This window comes from Astatotilapia calliptera, chromosome 13 (genome assembly GCF_900246225.1).
Source record: "Astatotilapia calliptera chromosome 13, fAstCal1.2, whole genome shotgun sequence".
Lineage (NCBI taxonomy): Eukaryota > Metazoa > Chordata > Actinopteri > Cichliformes > Cichlidae > Astatotilapia > Astatotilapia calliptera.
In genome coordinates this window covers 29033034-29057060 of record NC_039314.1, presented here as the reverse complement: position 1 = coordinate 29057060, position 24027 = coordinate 29033034, and the positions used below count along the sequence as shown (strand labels likewise).

The following is a 24027-nucleotide window of genomic DNA, read 5'->3' as shown; positions in this document are numbered from 1 at the left end:
ATTTGTGAGTCATGACATCGCATGCGCATGCGAACATGTGGGAAGATACTCATGTCCACACCTGTTTTGGTTTTGTGACAGTTTAACTTGTATGCTTACCTGGAGCACAGCGTAATCAGATAATCAGATTATGTTCTGCAGTGAGCTATATGTTTTGATACTTTTTATTGTTTCAATACAGGAAGTGGTTAACCACACCCCACAATTTTTCAGATGCGTAACTGCACATTTTGTGACATGTTAGCCGTCCTGTAGAAAACACTCACTGGTAGTCACGTCAGACGTGTCCTCGTGCACGTCATATACTCCACAAAGTGCTCGTAGTTGAAGACAAACAAGCAAACATTTATTTCCAGGCTTGAAGTCACAGGAATTAGCCTGCAGCTAGTTAAAGCCTCCACTTCTACTTAACAATCAATATTAAACTAAAATATGACTTTGTAGTCAAATGAAATTCCCCATTATTTTGTGCTTATTCATCTCCATAATAATTCAAATCAAAATTATTACCAAATATATACAAAATATGATTAAAGTTAGAGAAACTTACAGACCTTTGTCTTCTACACTAGCTAATGTTAGCTAATGTGCTAATTAGCTAATGTGCTAATTAGCTAATGTTAGCTAATGTGCCTTTGATGTTTTTACTCAGCTGGTTTGGGGAAATGTTTCTTTGAATGTCCTGACCTTTGTTTAATATATTAGATATATATTATTAGTTTCATTTTTAGCTCACTGCTTGATTTTAGCACAGCTGAAATATCCGGTGCTGCTTCTGCTTAGACGCTAGAAAAACAGATTTTTAGGACGTACACTTACCGTCTGCTGACTTTATGGAGACGGTAATTTTGGTTAGAGAAAATGTCGACAAATCTTGATATGAAAAACTTGAAAAAATTCCACAAAAAATTTAAATTAAAAAAATTATGGCAACATTGCAAAAGATTTTTGAGTATCAAAAAACTTGTATGTTTTTAATTTCTTAGAACCAAGTTTGTTCAAATGTATTAATTTAAATGTCTTCACCTTAAATACATGAGCAGAAATCTTAAAATTAAGAAATGTATGACTGAACTTCTTACCTGAGTTGATGCAACTCATTAGCGTTTGCAGCTTTTACAGTACACACAGAGTACCACTGGCACAGTCTCAGGTCCCTGAAACATTTGTTATCATCTGCAGTGTTACTGCTTTTAAAATCCTGGAGTACAGGAAATGTGTAAGACTGTAAATCTTCTGGTCATTTTGGTTTTCAGTGTTTTGCTGTGGAGTTTTGATTATGGTTCTGGTCTCACTGTTTGAGGCTTTTGGTGATATTGTGGACTTTCCTGTCCAGATGATGATCAGTGTCTGGAGTTTGTGCCTCCCCCTCTGTGTCGTATCTGTGTTACTGTCTTAGTTTTCACCCTTGTGTTTGGTCTCTTTTGGTTGTTTCCTGTTTTACTTTGAAGGTCAGTTTTCTTTTGTGTCCTGCGTGAGTTTGGCTTCATTTCTCTGACTTGGCCTGATGGTTCTCGCCTGCTGTTCGCTGCTTCCTCCTCTGTGCTGTTGTTGTAGATCTAGTGATGTGTTCCTTGGCGCTTGGCTCACTCGTCCACCTAAAAAAGTGTTTTGTCACCTTGTGCTGGTGCCTGTGCCCTGTGCAGCTCTTCAGCACCACCAGACCTGCACCGTTTAACTTCTCCTGTGCAGGAAAAAAGGTTTCTGGTGATGGATTACAGCCAACATGTTTCTAATACATACAGCTAAGAGTGTCTGATGGGATGAGCAGAAAAATCATTGGAGACAGTGTCCAGGACAATGAACTCCAATCCGAGTTGGACTGTTGTCTTCAACAAAAGCTGGGACAAAGCTCTTTAGGTCAGATGATTTCTACTTTCTTTAAAGAGTGTTTGAGTCTTAGAGATGTTTAAGTTGTGCTGTGAACAGAGAAGCAGAGATTTAAAGGAGCTGAAATGACCAAACTCGCCGTGCTTTGGAGGGACATGTGCAGTGCTTTGCATGAGGATGCAGGCAGACTCATTGTCACGATAGTCATCCATGCCTAGATGGCTCAATAAAGCTTCTCTAAAGTAGCAGGATTGTGACTATTACTCCAAATAAACGAGTCACTGGTTACACTGTACAGCTGCAGAAGTGAAAAATGAAGCGAGAGGTGCTGCAGAGTCCGACCGGAGCAGCAAAGAGGACCTCCAACAGCGCTGTGAGATACTGTAAGATATCAGACAAAGGGAAGCTGTGTGTGTCTGTGTGTGCAATGAAGAGGTTTCCAGAGCAAAAAGGGCAACCCCCTCGCTGTCCTCAGGAGGCCGAGTGGGCGGACGGTCCTCAGCAGATGGATTGCTGCTCGCCTGCCTTCACTTCATGAACCTGGAACGGAGGCGGAGCCTGAAGTCTATCAGTGACATCATGTTTTTGGATTATTTCTTCTCTTTCTTTCTCTTTTCTACTCATTCTAGTCTGATTTTAACCCAGTTGTGTGTGTTATCATATGTTATGAAGCACTTATTATGATTTTTATGCACATTTGAGCATGAGATAATCAAAAGGTTCCTCAGAAGGAAACGTTAAAGATTAAGAGAAATGACAAAAAGCATTCAAAGAGTCATAAAATCACCTGAAACAGTCAAAAAATAATGCACAGTCCCCATAAAAGACACAAACACATGAATAATGATAATAATGATAATAAGTTAAAGGATCATTTTGTTTCGCAAAGTCATTTATGGTGTCTTTGGACTTTTATTTAGGCTGATTTTTTTAATGCTACTTAAATAACGAAACACATCAAAATATTCAATGAAACGATCGAGTCATTCACGTAGTCGGTTTTCCTCCCACAGACCAAAGACGTGATGTTAGGTTAAATAACCACATAGAGACCAACACCTTTGCACAGTGAACACATGATGTCCACAAAGAAGCAAAACTGAGGGAACAAAATGAATATAAACACACAAAAGATGCAAAACTAGCAAAAAGAGCCACAGAACACAGATGAGAATGACATAGGTGAACAAAAAGATTCAAATCAAACACATAAAAACAACATAAAAGTGAAACGGAGTCATAAAAAGATGATGTTAAGTCAACAAAAAGTGCCAAAGAATCTGCACAATATGTGCAAAAGATATTCACAGAAAACCAAGTGACATGAAAGCGGGAGAAGTGCAAAGGTCATGATTGAGGAAAGGAACACAACAATCATTAAGAGATGCTTAATTCCAACGAAAAAAGTGAAAAATAAACAGAAGAAAATAGTCAAAGAGCATAAAAGAGACAAACAACCTCAAAGAAGTTCAAAAATGACCGCATGAAGAAACACTCAGTGCATCATGGGAAGCCGCCAGCATCATTCGGGTCACTTCCAGGCTTAACCATATGAAACTCAACCTTTTTTCATTAATTGAAAGAAACCCGAATCAAATATCGTAAACTTAAAAGTCTAATTATTTATTTGGGAACATAAAAATACGTTATTATCTCTAGTAGTTGTTTATAATTATAAATAAAAATCATGTTTGTTTTCGTGTTATTAAATATTTCTCAGAACAATGTCGCCACCTGCTGGACGTACATCGATATTTATATCACATCTGCTCCCGTGATGCTCTGCGATGGCAGTGTCACATGATCGTGGTACCCAATGACGGCCACGTAGTGACCATTACTCTCCTGCTATTGGCCGATGAAAATTTAAAAGTACAGTTTGAAAAGTGTCCTGTCGAAGGTTTTAGTGCGCCAGAGAAGTTGTAGGAAAACGGCCTGTGCTTTCAGAGCAGCCCGTAAAAGCTGAATTATACGATTTATTAAGATATCGAAGACTTTGGATTTATATTCGGATAACCCGCAGAGGGGGAGGAAGTGACGCGCAAAACGATATTTGGTGAGTTTTCGTTAGCTAACATTATGATGCTATTTGTCGCTTTTCTTTCGGTTCGTCACATTTAAAGCGGACAAACCGCCTCCCTGCGGTTCATTTCTGTATTGATGACTGTGCTGCTTCATTAATGTGCCCGTTTAATCTGAAGTGCGTGATATAACGGTGTCCGGGAGCAGCTCTGAGCCATGTCTTCAAACGTCCAGAGCGGGGGGAAACGGGAGGAGAAGGGCAGGAACATCCAGGTGGTGGTCAGATGCAGGTAAGGAGTGGAAACAGAGTTTCAGCTGTGTCTGTGTTTGCTGCTGTCAGTCACAAACATACTCTAGATGTCGTAAATATCCTCAAAACATCGCAAAAGATGCAGAAACATCACCAAATCCACCTTAAAGCTGTATGTTCAACTGCCCTCAGTGGGTGTATTTACCTGGAAGACCTTAAAAAGGCTAAAAGTGTACTCATAAAACAGGTCACTGACATTTTACAGTCTCAGAAGCTAAATGAGAACACTAGCCTGAGCTTACGTGTGGAAAAATCAGCAGTTCTTGCAGTCTTAAAGTTACTATTTGAGCCTCTGAGGGAACCCTAACCCATGTGGCATCTAATTTATCAATAAAATTTGAGTCTCTCTTTTTTACTTTCTTCTATATGTTTATGGGTGTGTTAAAATGTTAGTTAATCCATAAATGTGCACACAAATGATGCAAAAATACTTGCACAACCACAGAGAAATGCAAAATGATGATAAAAATACAGGAAAAGGATGGAAACAGGACATCCAGTGATAACCATCATACTAGCCTCACGTGTTTGAGTCTCTCAGTATCCCAGTGCTCATGTATTTGGTCTTTAATTTATTCATCATTTTCCTAGAAGAGACCTTAAAGCGTGTTTTACCTCTTTAGCATTTTTAACATTCAGGGGATGAATTTGCACGACTGAGTGAAAGCCTGTTCATTCCAGTTTAATTGTACTTCAACCTGTTTTAACAGGTTTAAAACCCAAGGTGGAAAAAAAAAAAAGAGTATAAAACCATCCTTTTCTGAGGTCTCGTAGCTCACTTACACATCGGTTTAGCAGAATAAAGGTGTAATAAGTTTTTAAAAACCCAGCAGGTGGAGCAAAGACACGCCCCCACTCGTCTAGATGCAAATATTTCAAGCACATGTCAAACACTGAGCACTAACATCACACTAAATAGGTTTTGGGTGTTTTGGATGCTGTTGCTATTTTCTAGCTGTCTAAGTTTTATTGGCTGTTAATTGATCCCTGACAGTTTAGATTTGTGTGATTGTCTGTGTCGTGGGACACAAACATGGGTTTGTAGTCCCGATCCGATTACTGGAGTCGTCTTCCACGTGGTTCCATTTAACAATTATTAGTGCGAAAAGAAAACTGGTAATCCATCAGCCCCTCCGTTGGCACTAAACACTCAGTTTCACATAGTTTTTTGTAATGTTAGCTCTCTATGATGTCAGAGTACAGAAGCCCCGCCCACCAAGTTGAGGGGCAGCCAGTCAGAAGAAAGTTGGCTTGAAATGGCTTGAAGATAAACTGATGGCTCAGAGGAGCTTTGAAGAAGCTTCAATGTTTTTAGTTTCTGCTTTTCTGTCACGTGTGAACACGAACTGATTATCTCTGGATTTTTGGTTAGCGTGTCCCAGCTCTGAAACCGACACAGAGTGAGATAAGCGTCCGTAACGTCATATTGCGGTTTGATCTTCCCGTACCCGTGCAGGCGAGTCTGTGGCGGAGGCTCAGATGATGCTAAGATGATATTTAGAAACATCTTAAAGATGTTTTGAGGCCTGCAGACGTTGACACTGATCTAATTTATATCCCATATTTGTGCTAAATCGGTTAATTCATCTGTTCCTTCTGCTGCCCACCGTCTGGTTCGTTGTTCATGATAAGCTCACAATGTTATGGATTTCCTTTTTGTACTCTGGTTTTCTGAGGCCTCAGAGGATGAGCGTCACTGATCTGTGTGTACTTACGTCTGTGTTCTACTGAACTTTAGTCATCTGAACCTAAACGAGCATTAATGTGTTTTTTAGATGTCTTCATATGTAGCTCAGAGTACAAACCCTGTGTGTATTTTAATTATAATAAGCAGTAAATCTTTATTATGGGACTTTTTCAAAAACATAAATGAACGTTGCTCTGACAGAAAGAAGCAGAAAACTGATTTTAATCTGAGCCAAAGTCAAAGCTTTGGTGTCGGCGCGCTGTGAGGGTTTTTAGATCTTTACAAACAGGACCGTGTGACTCGAGCTGATGTTGAAGCTTCCTTATTATGACTGCAGAGCTGCAGAAGTCTCAGGCGTCGAGTCTTTGTCACCGAGGTTTTCCTCTGCTGTGTTTTCAGGCCTTTCAACACGATGGAGCGCAAGTCGTCCTACGGCGTCGTCGACTGCGATCACAACCGGAAAGAGGTGATGGTGAGGACGGGAGGCATGAACGACAAGGCGTCACGGAAGACCTACACGTTCGACATGGTGAGAGGAGAAATGGACACGGCGCATCCTGTGCTCGCACATCTGGCTGACCGTTTCCCCTGTTGTGTTATGTCTTAAGTAAAGCTGTTCGATATAACGATATATATCTGATGACGATATAAAAACATCTATCGTTTCCTATTACGCTGTCGTTTGTTTCGTGGTGTCGTAAAATAAACTGTTTGCAGCAATATTTTTTCATGGTTCTGATGTCACTGTAGTGGCTATATTAATTCCTTAAAGTTCTCTCTTTCTCTTATATTTAATATAACCACCCTACAGACAAGCGCCTGTTTTTATGCCTTGTCGTTAACAGCAACGACGGTAAAACCATCGCGTGGCTCCGCTCTCCGCTTGTTTGTTTTCTACGTAAACCTTTCACAATAAAGCTCAAGATCCTGTTGCGACTTTTCAAATTAAACTGAATCACAGGAAAGAGTATGCAGAGAGTTTACTGATGAGAAGCAAAAAAGAGCCGTCGGGTGCTAAAAATAAACCTTAGACTTAAACTTTGAAAGAAAACGGCGGCCGTTACAACTTATGTCTAAAAATGTATCGTTTCATGCATCGGTTAAAACACTCGACTCCAGGTATGCGACGCCCAGCTGGAAACACTAAAACTGCCCGAGATTCACAGAATTTACAGAAAATGTTACATTTTTGTGTTTTTATGTCGTCGTCAGGACGATAAATGTTTTATCAAGATATGAGATTTTGGTCCTATCGCACAGCCCTAGTCTTAAGTTCTTAAGGTGAAGTAACAAAACTTGCGTTCGAAGCAGAAGCAGCTCTTAGTGTCTCTCGATGAGGATTGGCTCATTGCTGCAGCTGCGTTTCTCTCCCTCAGGTGTTCGGTCCGTCTGCGAAGCAGATCGAAGTGTACCGGAGCGTCGTCTGTCCCATCCTGGACGAGGTCATCCTGGGATACAACTGCACCGTGTTTGCGTGAGTGCTCTCCAGATACGCGAGCGTCGGCGTGAGCCGTCCCGGATGAACCTGTTTGTAACCTCTTTTGTTTCCATCTTTTTTTATTGATGACAGCTACGGTCAGACAGGAACGGGAAAGACGTTCACCATGGAGGGAGAGAGGAGCCCGGACGAGCAGTTCACCTGGGAGGAGGTGAGCTCTGCTTTAAAATGGGCTCACTGGTTTACTGTTTGACCCTAAGCCTGCATGTGGATCTAATTCAGAGTGTGAATGAACTGATCCTGCAGCAGCGTGCATGAAGTATAGGAAGGGGAAACGTCTTGACTGTCTAACATTAATGAACTTTTTCAGGTTTTCAAATTCAGAGTTTTGTGATCGCAGTCCGACTGCATCCATCCTGAATGTGCATGAATTGGCTTTGAATAATTCCCCGTGTCCGTTTTTTTTGCACGTGGATGTTGGACGTCTTGTTTTCAGATCATCAGTAGCTGCTCAGACCTGCTGCTCATTTCAGCCTCGGGCTGTACTAGAGCAGCTTTGCTTGATTCATAGTTAATAATAATCCTCCTTTGTCCTGTGCTGGGTCTCCGTACAGGCCTTCAGCTCATCCTTTACAAGCCCTCGTTCATCTTATTGGCCAGTTTCTGGAAGCCTGCAGAGGGGTAGTATGCAGTACCTGTCAGCTGTACTTTGGAGGGGGGGTGTTATTGGATGCTGCGTACATGCAGCCGGCTTTTTATCGTCAGTTCAGATGCATTAATGTGTCAAATCACCAAAATAAAACCTGTTTTATTTACAAGTTTCACAAGTAGCAACGAACGAGGGTGACAAACGCCACCACAGCTGTTTGTTAATTATTGTGGAAATGGTGCAAACAGCTCCGTGTTTTTGCGTCTCTAGGACCCGCTGGCCGGCATCATCCCTCGCACGCTGCATCAGATCTTTGAAAAGCTTTCTGAGAACGGCACAGAGTTCTCCGTCAAAGTCTCGCTGCTGGAGATCTACAACGAGGAGCTGTTTGACCTCCTCAGCCCCACCGAGGACGTCAACGAGCGGCTGCAGCTCTTCGACGACCCTCGCAACAAGGTGAGCGTCACGCAGCTCGGATGAAATGAACGCCCGCTGCGGAAATCTCCGGGAATCTGACGCCTCTGTGTTTGCCTCCGCAGCGCGGCGTGGTGGTGAAGGGTCTGGAGGAGGTGACGGTGCACAACAAAGACGAAGTCTACCAGATCCTGGAGCGCGGAGCAGCAAAGAGGAGGACCGCCTCCACGCTCATGAACGCCTATTCCAGGTACCCGCTCGCAGGAAAGCACTCTCACTCCGTCGCCAACCGCCATGTCAGTTATGTTTGCTCACCCGCTTCCCGTTTCTCCACAGTCGCTCCCACTCGGTGTTCTCCGTCACCATCCACATGAAGGAGATCACTCTGGAAGGAGAGGAGCTGGTGAAGATCGGAAAACTCAATCTGGTAATAATCTGGCGATGAGGGGGAGAGGAGGGGGCGCAGCCTAGAGCGTCTAAAATGACCCAAACGCTTCCTGTTCAGGTCGATCTCGCCGGCAGCGAGAACATCGGCCGTTCCGGCGCCGTGGACAAGCGAGCTCGCGAGGCGGGAAACATCAACCAATCGCTGCTGACGCTGGGCCGAGTGATCACCGCTCTGGTGGAAAAGAGGCCTCACGTCCCGTACAGGTGAGAAACGACCCTCCTCGGTCTCACGAGGACGTCGCGTTCAGGTCCGTCTTCTCTGGGGTGTCTGTGCGGGTCCGCCTCCCCTGACCTTGTACAGTCGTCGTGGGGGCGGAGCTGAGGAGCTGTATTGATCGGTTTATTTTCTCCCACAGAGAGTCCAAACTCACCAGAATCCTTCAGGACTCGCTGGGAGGGCGGACCAAAACCTCCATCATCGCCACCGTGTCGCCGTCGTCCAGCAACCTGGAAGTGCGTTTCAAAAACAAAATGAATGTTTTCAAAGATTCATCATCATATTTATCCTGAAGCGTCTCGCGTCACCCACGTCTGTTATTGTTGGTGTCAATGTTTCCACTCGAGCACAGACTGTATATAAAAGATGGACGTAACCATGTTTATATTTTAGTGTTTCTTGATCGAGCACGTTTATTTAGCCCGTGTTGGTTTCACTGAGTGTAATTGTGCTGACGAGTCTCGGTTGTGCGTGCAGGAGACGCTGAGCACCCTCGAGTACGCCAGCAGGGCCAAAAACATCATGAACAAGCCGGAGGTCAACCAGAAGCTCACCAAGAGGACGCTCATTAAGGTATCTGAGGTCGACGCGGCATTCAGCATGTGTTCGGGTTTCAAATGGCGCCGTCGCAGGTTTGCCTGGAAAAGCAGAACTCAGTCAGGAACATCTGTGACGGTCACATCAGAAGCTTTTAAATCTGTGACCCAGAAGAATCTAAATGAAAATGTGACACTGAGTCCAAACACCAGATTTCAGGACCTTCTCTGTCCTTCAGGAATACACCGAGGAGATCGAGCGTCTGAAACGCGACCTGGCCGCCACCCGGGACAAGCACGGCGTCTACCTGTCCTCGGAGAACTACGAGTAGGTCTCGGCTGACACGTCAACGCTGCTTTTACCCAAATAGCTGACCTGACAGACCATCTCGGGTGCTCCTAACCACGACTATGTTTTTAATTCATGCAGGAGCATGGTGGCTCAGATCACCGCCCACGAGGAGCAGGTTACAGAGTACAACGACAAGATCGCCATCATGGAGGAGGAGCTTAAGAAGGTACGATCCTCATCCGCTGTCGGACGGCTGCAAATCAGAGCCTGATTCAACTTACTGAGGTCTTAAAAGTTGACTTTTGATCTTTAGAAGTTGAAGATGCTGTTTGAGCCTCTGTGCAGATTTTAAAGCTGCAGATTTAATTGAATGCAGCGGTTGCAGATGCTGCAGTCTTGCATTAATCTGCATTTCAGGAGTTCACTGTTAAGCACTTCACACAAACTTTACAGAGACTGTTTGTTGCCGTGGCCAAAGAAAAGACTCCACTAACTGGCTGTAAAGGAATTACGAGGTGTCTGTTTTGGCGTCTTCGCCATCGATGCATCGTTTTACACGTCCTGAAGCGGCGTGAACATGTGGTCGTGTTCTCTCTGCAGGTCACGGAGCTGTTTGCGGACAGCAAAGCCCGACTGGAGCAGTGCACCGCGGACCTGGACGAAAAGCAGCAGAGGTGCAGGGCTGTTGTTAAGGTGTGGGATTAAAACCACCACCAGGGGGCGCAGTTTGATTTAAAGTTGTGGTTTTCTCCTGTGCGCCTCTCAGGCTGGAGGAGACGAGCAGAGACCTGCGGGAGACGAAGGTGAAGCTGAGCGAGGAGGCGTTCATCTGCTCCGAGCTCTCCTCCGCCCAGGAGACGCTGTACGACACGGCCGGGCAGGTACAGGCGACGCTCCACGCCGGGGGGAGATATTTAGACATTCTGTCACTTCATCATCGCTTCCTTTTCTCTCTCTCTCTCTGTTATTTGAAAACCTCTTAAAATGAATCTTCAGCTTCCACTCTCGCCCCGTTTCACCAAACTTCCCTTTTTCAGATGTGAGATGTTTATGATTCGAGTCTGAAACTTTGTGCTTTCGTCCTTCAGCTGCTGAGCACGGCGGACGCCAGCACCAGCGACGTGTCGGGCCTCCACGACAAGCTGAACAGGAAGAAAAAGGTCACGTTTGTTTTTGTTAAAGCGGTGAATACGTGGCGTCCGCAGACGCGCTCGCTTCGGCTCGTGTTGGTCACCGCAGTGTGAAGTATCATTACGGGGCAGAGAGCCTGTAGATGGTTGTTGGTCTCACGCTGGGCCTTCCTGCAGTCTGAAATGGGTCATTTAGCCCCTCCCCCTTTGAGCTGGCATCCTTCTGATTGGCTGTCACAATTTGAATAGTGAGTGGATGAAGCTGCTTCATCACATCAGGGATCGGTCCTCATGACTACAGGTCCACTGGTAGAAACCGCTGAGCTTCCACACACACACACACACACACACAGCTCACTATAAACTGTCCATGTTTGATGTGAACAGCCACAGATTAGAACAGATGTTAAGTCAAAGCAGATGTGTCTTATTTACTTTGTAGTTGCAGCTGAGGCAAACACTACCAGCCTCGCTGTTTAACCCGTAAAAGCACATTTCTCCTGTTTAAATGTTTCATCTGGTCTGAGTAACAGATTCCAGTGAAGATGACACGGCTGCTTGTGTCTGCCGTGCACTAATGACACAGCAGGTGTCATAAATCAGAGGTTTGAGTCACAGATGATAAGATTGGGGAACAGCTGGGGAACCTGCAGGTGCACAGCAGGAACTCTCAGCGGGTTTTGGGTGGAACACGCTCTTATCTGTGACCACTGTGGGGAGTTTCCTCTGCAGACTTCCTTTTAGAGGAGAAAGAAACACTCACTGTGGCGTAAGCCTCCCCGAGTGACTGAAAATACACCTTTAAGCATCAACCGCTTCACAGAACAGTTGGGAAAGAAGTGACAGGGAAGTCAGATCTGACTATTTTTACGTCTGTGGGCTGATTAGAGTCATTTCCACTGTGATTAAAACCTGAGAATCAACCTTTTTTTTTTTTTTTTTTTTTTTTTTTTTTTTTTAATCCATGTAAATCAGCGGTCCCCAACCCTCGGACCGGTACCGGGCCGCGGGAGTTGAGGCTCAGGTGTGAAATGTATGGTTTTTATCGTTAACTCGGTTTTCCTGGGTCTTTTCACGTGTGTTATGAATAAATCTTCTTTTTTCGGTACCGGTACTAGTTGTATTTATCCGCGACACCTTAAAGGCCGGTCCGTGAAAATATTGTCGGGCATAAACCGGTCCGTGACGTACGGAGCCCCGCAGGGGACATGGGAGGGAAAAAAAAAATAAGACTGAGTTTTGCGAGATCTCGCAAAAGTTGAATTCCAACGATGGCGGCAGCTACTTAGTTGTAATATTACTCTTTCTGGGTCACAAAATACACTTTTAAGATATTTTGAGGCGTGAATGTAGTTGTGTCAACGTCAGATACCTGCTCGGTTTACAAGACATCACATATTTGCAAAAGTGCTCCGACGTTTTCGGAGATCTGACACCCACTAGCTCGAAGCTAACGGGAGGTCGAGACCTACTACAGCTTTCCCGGCACATCGTACCTCGACCTCCCGGTCGGCTTCGAGCTGGCGGCCTCCGAGGAATGCGGCTAAAACATTTGTGAGATCCCGAGTTTGTTTTGCGAGATCTCGCAGAAGTCCGTCTTAATTTATTTATTTTTTCCTCCCATGTCCCCTGCGGGGCTCCGTAGTGATGCAACAAAGGTTGGAGACCGCTGATGTAAATGACTTCAGAGGGTTTCAGGTGCTTTGGCTGTTTAAAAGCATGAATCCAGACAGAGCAGAGGGCGCTGTAAACCGGGTTTTTATGACTTGATGCTGAAACTTGGAGCTTCCTGAAAACACAAATGTTCTGAAGCACAAACCTGCCTCTGACCCTGCAGGTGGAGGAGCACAACAGGGAGATGCAGCAGAGCTTCGCCCAGCGCATGGACGGCTCCTTCAGAGACGTGCAGCGCTGCATCCAGCAGCACGGAGACAAACAGCGCCACATGCTGAGCAGCTACTCGCAGGCTGTCGGTAAGAGCGCAGAGGTTTCACAGAGGCGTGGGTGACGGGCTGGGACGGTTTACTGCGGCTGCTTTAAATTTGCCCGCCTGATGGTGACTCTGGTGTTTGTACTGTTAGTACTCGGGGGGGGGGGGTGGTTTCAGTATGTTCTGAAGCGAAATACTGAACTGAAAAAGATGATTTGGTGTTTAAAACAACTCTGCGGTCTTTCCTGCGTCTCCGCCCTCTTTCCTGTGCAGACGGTTTGCTCGTGATGAACGAGGCGGCACTGAAGGGCGCTCTGACCACTGTGGAATCCTTTGTGGGGGGAGTCAGGCCGCTGGTGGCTGAGAGCGTGGCCCGCTGCGAGGAGAAGGTGCAGCAGAACGAGACGCTGTGTCTGCAGGACAAGGAGAGCGTGCTGCAGCTGCTGGTGAGTGTCTGAGCGCGCTCACTGCCGCGTTGTCCGCTCAGATCAGTGCTGTGTGACTAAAGTGTGTGTGTGCAGGAGGAGCACCGACGGGACATGGAGGAGGTGCTGGTGGTCCAAACTCTGATGGGTTTATCAGCAGCCAAAGAGCTCAACGACAGCCTGAGAGCTTCGGTGGAGAAGCAGCGAGCGCTGGCCGACAAAGTTGGTCCACGACAGTAACATCCACACGGAGCAAACGTGGCGTACGCTCGATCTCGGAGGCAAAGCTCTGATCTGATTCTTCTCGTTCTCCTCCTCAGGCGGAGGCAATGAAGGAGATGGGCGTGGTGTTCGACAGCTTGGTCCGAGAGCTGGCGGCAATGCGGGAGGCCGCCGTGCAGAGACTGAGCGCCCTGCAGGCTGAACGCGACGAGCTGGAGGACAAGATCAGGCAGGCGGAGGAGGAAATCGAGCAGAAGGTGAGAGCTCACCAGAGAGGACAGCAAACCTCTGTCTGCTGGACGAGGACGCTGCCAGATGTCCTGGAGCCTGACGTAGGGCTGGGCGATGTGACCCAAAATTCATCTCCATATTTTTAGCTGGATGGGGATATACGATATATATCTCAATATTTTTATTTTTTTAATTTAAGCCATAAAGTCAGAACAAACAGTTCTTAGTCAAAGCTGTGTCCCAGATGTCACAGGGGCACTTTTATTAACAAACAGTGTAGATGTTCATGAAAAAAAAATTACTCAAATTATCAGCATTTATTAAATAATCATGCTCCATAAATAAAAGAAAACTGTTGTTTTTGTGCATAACAAAGAGCTCACAACTGTGCAGTCAAAATGTAAACTAACAGACGCCGAGCATAATAACAAGCAGCTGCTCTGTTCCTAACTTCTACTGTGTGACTGACAGCCTGGAGTTTGAAATCCTCTTCGTAACCACGTCTCTGAACAGGTGCCATTTATGGTCCTTATACGCACACAGTACAGTAATATTACATTGAAGCACAGTACGTATCACTCGGCGAGGCTCCTCGGTAGCTGTAATGCTCCAACAACCCATCAGGTGGTGCAGCTCCGTAGCTTAGCAAAGTCGTGCTGAAACATTTTTGACAGATTGCTGAGCGCCGTGCAGCACATAAAATTGGTTTGCAGTCATCAAGCACAACCAGAATTCATACATAAGACGCGCTGTCAACTTTTGAGAAAATGAAAGCATTTTAGGCCGTGCAGCCTCTCTGGGCTGCAGCCTGGTTAACTTGCTAACGGAGATTTGCCGTGTCCATCTTGTCGTCGCCTGCAGGTGAAGTTATGGGGGAGGGGGAGTAACGCAGCATAGAGGCAAACTTGCGGCTCCACAAGTATAATTATAACACAACATAGACTATATCGATATAAACGATATTGTCACTTCTTATATTTGGTATAAAAATATATCGATATTTATAAAAAAAACAAAAAAAAACCAACTCTATATATCGCCCAGCCCTAGCCTGAAGCAGACCGTTAACTTTGGACCTGTGATGGTTTCAAGCCCAGCAGCACTGATGTGTAGTGGTTTTCGCTTCCATTTTTAAATCCACTTCAACAGCATTCAATGATCTGTTTGAGCATGAGGTGCAGTCGGCGCACATTCAGCCTGTCTGCAGCCTCAACAACTCAAACAGGCGGAGATTTAAAGTTAGAATAACAGTGCACGGGATACATGACAAGGATGACGACAGATTCTGAAGTTGATGGGTGTGATTTGCATCGTGCCTCGTTTGTTCTGCCCTCGTGTGGCACAGTTTCATGCATTAACAGGTTTATTTGCCTTTATTACATCTGAGTGTTCACGCGCTGGCTGGTTCTGTGGGTCGGGTGTTTCTGACACTGCTTCCGTTTGCTTCGGTCAGGATATGAAGGAGACCATCCAGTGCCTCCAGGACCAGCTTAACCTGCTGACTGTGAAGGTCAAGAAGAAGTTCACTGGTCTGTACTCGGCCTCCAGAGGCCTGCAGAAGCCTCTGCAGAGCCTCCAGGAGGACATCAGCAGGTGAGTCGAGCACTAAACGGTCATGTTTTTCTTCTACTGCACGTCAAAGTTCATTGAAACATTGAAACCTGCATTGAAACCGTGTCTTTGTGGCAGAGGCTGCAGCACAGTCGAGCACCAGGTCTCGGCCCAGGCGGACCTCCTGTCTTCCTCCGCCTCCTCCCTCGTCTCCTCCCTGTGTCTGACCGCGGACGAGAGCCGGCAGTCTCTGGAAGAGATGTCGGGCTGCTGCTCCCACATCCACAGCTCCGTCACCGGTACAAACTCTTCCTCTCCTCTGTTGCTGCTCGCTGTAATCCCTCATCCACAGCACGCTCAGTGTGTTTGTGTCCCTGCAGGCCTGTTGGAGCGTGACCTCGAGTGGAGCTCCAGAGTGAAGGAGCACGCTGAGAAACGAGCCGAGGAGCACCTCACGCTGATGAGGAAGGTTGGCTCTGAAGCTCAGGACCTGCGTCAGGTGAGAATTCGAGGTTTTCTGTCCTAACCCCAACACAGAGCAGACCCTCAGTTTAATACTGTAGAGACACGACCGTCATATCTTATTACCAAACCCGACGACTCTGAACTCAGTAAAAGTGCCTCCTGTCCCGCAGAGCGTGGAGGATTGCTGCTCCGAGCAGCTGCGAGCAGCCAAGGCCGATATATCCAACCAGCAGCAGGAGGTGACGCGAGCTCTGACGACTGTCAAGGATCAGACCTCCGTCGACTGGAGCGTCCTGGAGGAGCAGCGGGCTGAGCTCCTGCAGCACGTGGAGGCGAGCGAGCAGCTGGTCCACAGCTTCCTGCGGGACGAGCTGCAGGAAGACGTTCCCACTGGTGACAGATTTATTTTTCTGCCTTGAATTAAAAGTTAAAGTTCTCAGCAGGACATTAACCTCCTGTTGCCTTCAGGTGCGACTCCTCAGCGGCGGGAGTTTGTGTATCCCCGTCAGCTGGTGAAGTCTCGCCGCCGCAGCGAACTGCTGGAGAGCCTGAGGAGGCAGCAGGAGGAGCTGCAGGCCGCCATGGAGGCGGAAGAGGAGGAGGAGCTGGAGGAGGAGGACAAGCAGACTGACCCGGTGAGTTTCAGAACATTTATCTTGGAGCTGTGATTCATTTTCATTTAAATGTAAATAAACGTGATGTTTGGCCTCGTTCTTCTCTGCTGCATCATCAGGACTCGCTGGAGGATGATCTGAGCACGTGCAACGAGAGTCTGGCCACAGAGCCGTCCTTCATCGACGAGAACCTCGTCTTCAATGAGAGCAAGCGGGTCCCCTTCTTCAAGGTGAGGGGGAAGTTTGAAGCCGTGCAGCTGTTACTGAAAAAGCTGCTGAAGCAGCGACTGGGGGTCAGAGGTCAAGTGTTTAATACCAATGCACATTAAAGCTTGTTTTCATTCCTCTTTTCCAGAAGAAGAAAGGCAAAAAGGAGACGAAGATCCCGTCCCGGTCTAAAGTGTCGGAAAACGAAGCGGAGTCAACGCCTCAGAAATCCAGACTGCCGCTCCGCTGTCAGAACTGAAACCTTATTTCTCTTTATTTTTAATAACTTTATTACTGTTTCTTCTTTTTTCTGACCTCTTTCATCTTAAACGTGTCCTCATGAACTGTTTTATTGTAGTTTGTGTCTCAGCACCTGCAAATTGTTTGTAAAATTAAAGATTTATTCTTGTTTTATTCTGCTGTTAATTATTCCATCTGCCACACTCAGCCAGCTCACCGGCTTTGTCCTCGGTTATGACGTCAGCACAGGACACGTGTGGCTCTCCTGGTTAGACGTTATGAAATGTGGCGTGGAGCGATGGCGGGTAGAGTGGGTTCAGCAAAACCACGAAGAGTTCAAATGTTTTTGTCGGGTGGGCTGGAGGACACTGCAGCCTGTGAGGTTTCTTTGGTTTCTGTGCTGCTTCATGATGTTTCACTATTTATGTTTCGTGGCCTCGACAGATGAGCTCACGGCAGCACGCCGTGTCTTTAACGCACACAGCCAGAACGTGGAAAACATTCACGTTTCCACAGGGACTCTGAGTAAACAGGAGCCCGGTGCTGATAGTCGTTCATGGACTCCTGCTGATGTGAGCGTCTGTATAAAAGCAGAAGTTGTGGGAGTTCACAGGTGGAGACAGCAGCTCCCGGCAGTTTTGAGTCCTCATTCATAAGTGGACATCCCAGCAAATATACCGTGACGTCAGACTGCGCATGCTTAGAGAAACCAAAGAAAAACCCCGAGAATTCCACGAGTGAAAAAGAAGTCTGTCTGGTTTATGTTTTGAGAGGAAAGCACCAAAGTTTACTGCGGTTTTCCTCTGATGACGTCATTGCGGAATTCCCCCACTGATACGTGCAGAGTGCGCGTGCTTGTTGAGGGCGAGGTGGTACTGTCGCTGACCTTGTCCTGTTTACAGTAATATTTGTACTGCTTATATACACGATATACAAATATGATATTTAAATTAGTATGTCGTGTACGTGTGTGTGCGCGTGCGGAAGAAGAAAAACGTTAAATGATGGAGTTTGAAGTGTGAAATAAAACAATTGTGAATAAATGAGGTCATGTGACCGTGATTATAGTTTGAGCTGCTGTGTTGGCCGGTTACGGTATTTTGTAGCTCTGAGGTCGGACGGAAAGCACCCAGAGTTACTTTCGGTTTGTTCCTTCATTTGTTGTTGTGGATTCTGGACGAGCTCATTCTCTCAGTGTCAGGTGTGGAGGTGGGAGCTGATGTCCGTGTTTTTCTGGATATGAGGAGAGTTTCTCTCTTTCTGTGCTCGCTCTGTTTTTCCTGCTCTGATCTGTGAACATGGAGCGATCAGCTGATCTCTGCCTCCTCTCTTTGCTGCTCCTGGCCGTGCCCTGCTTCTCCCAGCCCGGGCTTATTCAGGCATACTTTCGGCTTGGAGACGCCCTGGTTCTGCAGCCTGTGCCGCCGGTCACTAAACGCATCACCAGCGTGGTGTGGAAACGCAACCACGACCTGCTGGCCGAGTGGGCGGAGGGAGAGAGTGAGGTGAGATACTACGGAGGGTTGAGAGGCCGGTCAGAGCTCAGCACCGGGACCGGACGCCTGCGCGTCAGCGCTGCGTCTGCAGAGGACGCTGGAATGTTTTCAGTGGAGATCAACAACGAGCCTCAGAGCGAGCTCTACAGAGCTGCAGCCGTGGATGAGGTGCCCCAGCCTGAGGCCTTTGTGACACCTCTGGCCTGCAGTCAGGCCTCCTCTCGGTGTTTACTGCACTGCTATGGACACACTGCAGACACTGAGGACATCACCTACTACTGGAAGATGGGCGATGGAGAGTGGGAGGAGTCAGAAAAGAAGATAGAGATCCTCAATGTTAATGAGCTGCACCATGTGAGAACTTTCTCCTGCAGGATGAAGGACCCAGTGAGTGAGAAAGACAGCGAGCCCATCAATAATCCTTTTTACAGACACAGGAGCCCACCTGACTCTGCAGGGTGGACAGGTGTGGCGGTCACTGTGGGCGGAGCTTTTGGAGCTGCAGCCCTGGTTTCTGTGGCTCTGTTTGCATTTTGTCAGAGAGAATTTATCCAGAAGACCATTAAGAAGCTCGAAGGCAGGAATTCTGTCCCACAGATGTCAGCGACGTGTAACTCTGTGTGAAGCGTCATCAGCCTGGGTTTGTTGTTTGTGCGTTAGAAACTGTGACCTGCTGCAGGAGAGACACACATGCAGATAAACTCACGGCAGCATGAATGTTTGTGTTATTTAACAGCCTCCTCTGTCTGAGCAGGAACTCTGAACTGTTCAGTGTTCTAGTGAAAAGAAACTGCTCAACTACCAGTAACAGATTTTTAATATCAGTGAGATTTTCACCTGGATAAATAAAGGAATAAAAAAAATCTCCTTGTTTTCTGTCCTCTGATTCTTCTGGAGCAGCTTTGCATGAGTCAGAGCCTCAGCTCTGAGCTGCTCTCAGGTTGCTCCCCATCATAGTATGTTTGTGAATGTTAGATGAAAAGCACTAGAGCATAGAAAGAGGCTGTGAATGAGGCAGCTCTGATGGCTGTCCAGGACCAAACAGCTGACCAGTGTTTGATTCAGCAAAGGTCAGAGGTCACTGAACAGACTGCTCTCCATCATGGACTGACTATCTATCTATCTATCTATCTATCTATCTATCTATCTATCTATCTATCTATCTATCTATCTATCTATCTATCTATCTATCTATCTATCTATCTATCTATCTATCGGGAATAATAATAATAATAAACCTCTAAGACAAATCAAAAACATTGGAACCTAAACCACAGATCATAACAGGCGAACAGCATATATGATACAGTGTTACAGTTCAGCGTCCACAAAAACAAGGATTTTAGAAGGTCTTACAGCATCATCTGTCCTTCAGCAGCCAGTTTCATTAATAACAAGCGCATGAAGTCATTATGTCACTTATCCATTCTGAAAGAGTTTAAATTAATTTTAATAATAATTTATAATTCCACTGCATCAGAGACAGCTTTACACATTTTGAAAAGATGTTTCTGTCATGGATACGGGAGAGGAGAGGACCCAAATACAGGGCACTAGCCTTCTTCTCATTATTATTAAGCTGATGGCAAAAAATAAATAAAAAAGATATGAACAGACTCCAAAGGAAGCAGACACAGAACAGGCCCTATGTGCAAAGATTTACAGGAACACATTCAGGCAGGAGAGGAGGCTTTTGTCATGGTCTGGGTGGGTACCTGCAGGTTTCCAACAGCAGCCCTCCTCCTTTGGGCGGAGATCGGTTGCTCCTCCCTGGCTGACCACCTGTGGGCAATTATTCCGGCAGCATATAAGACCTGCACACTCAATCAGTCATCGCATGAGTATCTGCTATCCCATGTTAGTCAGTGGTGTGTAATTGCTGTGTCCAGATCCTGTGTGAAAATGTTCCTGTCTTCAGAGTTGGCTCCTGGAGTGGGCTTCTTGCCTCAGTTATCTCTGCTTTTCTGGACCTGGGCCACCAGCTGCTGGTACAATGTTGCCAACTAGCCCACCTCTCACCTGCCTGCCTCTCCACGCCTCGACCTCATGCGGGCCTCGCGCCCCACCTGTCCCCTCCACCTGAAACCAAGTAAGGCAACTCAGTTTAACTGTGAAGGATCGCTGACTGACTGCTGGACCCCTCTGACTGTGCTCTCCTCTCATTACAGCGCCCCGGTCACTTCATAGTACTTTTCCGGCCCAGTTTTCTCCTCCCCACTGCCACAGCTGTTCTGCTGCATTCTAGAACTGTCTAGTTTACCTTTAGTTGACTTAGTTTTGACGGCGCGCCCACTAGTTAGTGGCGTCGTTTTGATTTGGCTTGTGTTTAATTGTGGGGAGAAATAAACCTTTTTTTCACTCACTGTCTCGCTTCCGGTTTGGAACTTGTGTCCATCCCATTTACCTCATGTGACAGCTTTGTTCTTTAATCTCTGAATAGAAAACCAGAAAACCATCTATGCTTTTCTTATTGTAAATATTAAATTCACCCTGAACACTCCCTGCAGTCACTGTGTGGATGAACTGAAATACAGACATGTTTATAGGTAAACATATTTACATATAAATACATATATGTATGTATTTACATACACATTCTGTCCCTAAGAAGCACATAGGTTTCTTTCCTATGTGAGAATTCAAACTGCTCTGATCGTGGTTGCAACACTTCGGGCACCCGTGGAGGTCAGACACCTCCCCGTGGAGCCTGTGTGTGTGTGTGTGTGTGGTTCTCGGGGTTGCTGTCAAATTGTCGCTTTTATTCTTTAAGACTAATTTAGTTCTTAATACAGACGTTATGTGGCTACAGACAAACCATTTTACAATAAGTGCGGGACAATAGGACCGAGGCCTACTTTAGAGTTACTTTCACTTTCTAAGGAAACTCGATTCCGTGCTTTTCAAAATAAAGCCGTGTTGCGTCGCTGTTCTGCTTCATTGCACATATAAAACATGAATTGTCATGTTAATAATATAAATACAATATCAGCGAGGATTGTTTTGACTGCAGCAATAAAGCAGTAAAACCTCAAACAGCGCCTCTGATAAACTCTTCTTTCTTTTTACATGTTCCTGAGGATTTTCCTGATTATGACGTTATTAAATTGGTACCTGATGTTACGCTCACACTAACAGCAGTGTTATATAGCTGTAAAAATAAGCTGTTTGCCTCTTTCTTCTTCTTTCTTCTTCGCATTCAGGTTGCTTTCTTCTCCTCGTGGTGCTGAGGCGTTAGTTTGAGTGTTGTATTCACCTGTGTTGATCACTTTCACCTGCGAGCCTTTAAGGATTAGGAAGGGAAATTTTTTTTATTAATTTATTGAGAAATATTACAAAATTAACAGATGTTTAATTTATCACCGAAACTGGTTAGAATATATGGCTTTAAATCAATGACTGTAGAAATAGGTTGAAATGCTTCAGGAGTATTTTATTGTGCTTTTATTATGAAAAAAAAAGTTTCCGCCCTCAGTAGGGAGGGACGCAGCAGGTTTGAGACATTTTGCTCCACAGGAAGAGAAGGGCGGAGGTCTGTTTCTTTATCAGCGACTCAAACCGCCTCACGTTCGTCGGTTTTTACTGACCTGCCTGAAAAGATTTCGACGAGTGAGTTTTTATTGATGTGATCATCGATACTCTGTCACTCCTGTATTGATCAGTGGACATGGGTCGGTCTGTGGTTCTCGGAGCGGTGCTGGTGCTGCTGGTGGCTAACGTTAGCTTCTGTCAGGCCGAGACTGTGGAGGAGTACTTCAGGGTTGGTGGCACACTCCAGCTCAGCCCTCAGCCGGTCGGTGGAGCGATCACCAGCATCGTGTGGAAATACGGCAAGAACCTGCTGGCTGAGTGGGAGACAAAGCAGATTCCTCTGACATATTACAGCAAGTTTAGAGGCCGAACCACTCTGAACACTGGCACAGGAGAGTTGGAGATCAGGAACATGACTGCGGCGGACAATGAGGTGTATACAGTGGAGATCAACAACCACGTCCAGAGTCGGGTTCATAAGATTATGGCGATCGAGGATGTGCCCCAGCCTGTGCTGGAAGCGAAGCCGCTGTCGTGTAGCTCAGCCTCAAAGGACTGTAAACTGGTGTGTGAGGGAAACGTTAGCAAAGCCGGGCCTGTGGAGTACTTCTGGAAGAAGGATGATGGAGAGTGGGAAAAGTCTAAAGAGAACACCATGGAGATCATCAATGATGCGGAAACACAGCGTGTGAAAAAGTTCTCCTGCAGAATAAAGAATCAGTTTAGTGAGAAAGAGAGCAACGCCTTCAACGTGTTCTACCGGGAGGAAACGACCAAGGAGCCATCTTCACCTGGTTCGGGGGTGATTTTGGGGATTGTTTTACCTGTTTTAATCCTATTGGTAGTTCCAGCTGTACCTATACTGCTCTACTTTATTTGGGAACCATTCAAGAACAAGGTTGATTCTTGTTTGCCCTGGAAGGAACGAGCAGATGCAGCGGGAACAACAACTGTTTATACCGCTGTTGCTGCTACGAACGGAGGAGCTGAACAGCCAAAGAAGGAAGAGAACAATGAACCAAAAAGTGAACCAGAAATTGATCCCTAAAACAAAATAATATGAATGAAATGAGAAATGTTTGATTTCCACAGCTGCCTGCATCTGGAGAGAGAAGGAAAATAATCCTGCAGTGTACAAACTGTCAGTTTATGAAGAAGTAATTTTATCTTCATACTGAAGTAATACCATCAGTACCACAGCTGGGAAGGACAGTTACAAGACGTGTATAAAAGTGTTCTTAAGGTGGATCCGTCCTGCTCATGTTTATTCTCTGAATCTTTTATGGTGGCTTTGCATGATTCACAGGTCAATAATAATCCTTTATGTACTAACCCTTCATTTCATCCTCTGCCTGAAACAAGCAGACTAGCTCCTGTCCACGGTCCACCTTTTTTACACGTATGATAAAAGCAGAACAGATCCACTCTGAAACATAAAATTATGACAATGCCAGAACAGTAAAGAAATGTGATGTTTGAGTTCAGTGCAAAGTGGAATGAGTGCCGTTCGCTAAATTCAATCATGTTGTGAGGCAATCATTTAATCATGAACGTGTACATTGCTGTGTTAAAGCCCTGATAACTTACATTCAATGATGTTTTGTAAATGTGTGCTGTTGTTAGCTTTGTTTTTAGCATATTTTAGTGGCTTCATCCTTGAGGACAAACATGTGCAGAACTGTTTCAGAAAGTGGAAAAGGACGTTTGTGACGTCTGTGCACGTGCAGCGGTCACATGTTATGGAGGCAAAGTGAGAAAAAGGTGCCTTTTAATGTCCCGTCACAGCCGCGGAGGCTGAAGGGCACACTGGACTCACTGTGTTGGATCACGCATGTTTAAATCCACTCTGGAGCCCTGCTTCTCTGCACCTGAGAGGATGGAGGACGTTTTATGAAGCTCATCTCACAATCATGTACTCCTGTAATGCCCGACATGGCTTTATAGGACATGGCTCTACACTCTGTGCGCCCTTTTTACTTTTTATTTTTAAAGTTTGTCTTCCGACTCTGTCGTATCAGCTTCTTTACACATTGGCAGTTTGATTATTTATTAGAAACTGGTGCCTTTCAAAATAAACCTGGCAGTGCTACACAGACTCATGGTGTGTTATTTTACCTCCCAAAATCCGAGCGCGATAAAATGGCCG

The 24027-nt window shown here is 45.9% G+C and overlaps 3 protein-coding genes across 3 annotated transcripts; all 3 read left to right on the top strand.

The window, feature by feature from the left end:
* Positions 1 to 3688: 3688 nt before the first annotated feature.
* On the top strand, positions 3689 to 17031 carry kif11 (kinesin family member 11). The gene is made up of 27 exons (XM_026190652.1): positions 3689 to 3886; positions 4032 to 4142; positions 6249 to 6378; positions 7226 to 7323; positions 7420 to 7498; positions 8207 to 8392; positions 8476 to 8600; positions 8687 to 8777; positions 8856 to 9001; positions 9154 to 9250; positions 9492 to 9587; positions 9790 to 9878; positions 9981 to 10068; positions 10443 to 10516; positions 10609 to 10723; positions 10931 to 11002; positions 12810 to 12945; positions 13176 to 13348; positions 13424 to 13549; positions 13648 to 13806; positions 15234 to 15373; positions 15470 to 15630; positions 15712 to 15830; positions 15967 to 16189; positions 16265 to 16431; positions 16530 to 16640; positions 16766 to 17031. Exons 2-27 carry the CDS (start codon positions 4069 to 4071, stop codon positions 16874 to 16876), a joined length of 3186 nt encoding a protein of 1061 aa, XP_026046437.1. The 5' UTR covers positions 3689 to 3886; positions 4032 to 4068; the 3' UTR covers positions 16877 to 17031.
* A 65-nt stretch (positions 17032 to 17096) lies between these two features.
* LOC113035238 (uncharacterized) lies at positions 17097 to 19189 on the top strand. The gene has a single exon (XM_026190653.1). It carries the CDS (start codon positions 18156 to 18158, stop codon positions 18975 to 18977), a length of 822 nt encoding a protein of 273 aa, XP_026046438.1. The 5' UTR covers positions 17097 to 18155; the 3' UTR covers positions 18978 to 19189.
* Positions 19190 to 21814: 2625 nt separating this feature from the next.
* LOC113034775 (uncharacterized) lies at positions 21815 to 23970 on the top strand. Its single transcript, XM_026189779.1, has one exon. It carries the CDS (start codon positions 22018 to 22020, stop codon positions 22927 to 22929), a length of 912 nt encoding a protein of 303 aa, XP_026045564.1. The 5' UTR covers positions 21815 to 22017; the 3' UTR covers positions 22930 to 23970.
* Positions 23971 to 24027: the final 57 nt, after the last annotated feature.

Bases quoted from the DNA above. Each gene is read 5' to 3' on its own strand.
- LOC113035238 (XM_026190653.1), top strand. From the start codon at position 18,156: ATGGAGCGATCAGCTGATCTCTGCCTCCTCTCTTTGCTGCTCCTGGCC.
- LOC113034775 (XM_026189779.1), top strand. From the start codon at position 22,018: ATGGGTCGGTCTGTGGTTCTCGGAGCGGTGCTGGTGCTGCTGGTGGCT.
- kif11 (XM_026190652.1), top strand. From the start codon at position 4,069: ATGTCTTCAAACGTCCAGAGCGGGGGGAAACGGGAGGAGAAGGGCAGG. The intron at 10,724-10,930 runs GTACAGGCGACG...TTCGTCCTTCAG, and splicing joins TGTACGACACGGCCGGGCAG to CTGCTGAGCACGGCGGACGC. The intron at 15,631-15,711 runs GTACAAACTCTT...GTGTCCCTGCAG, and splicing joins CATCCACAGCTCCGTCACCG to GCCTGTTGGAGCGTGACCTC.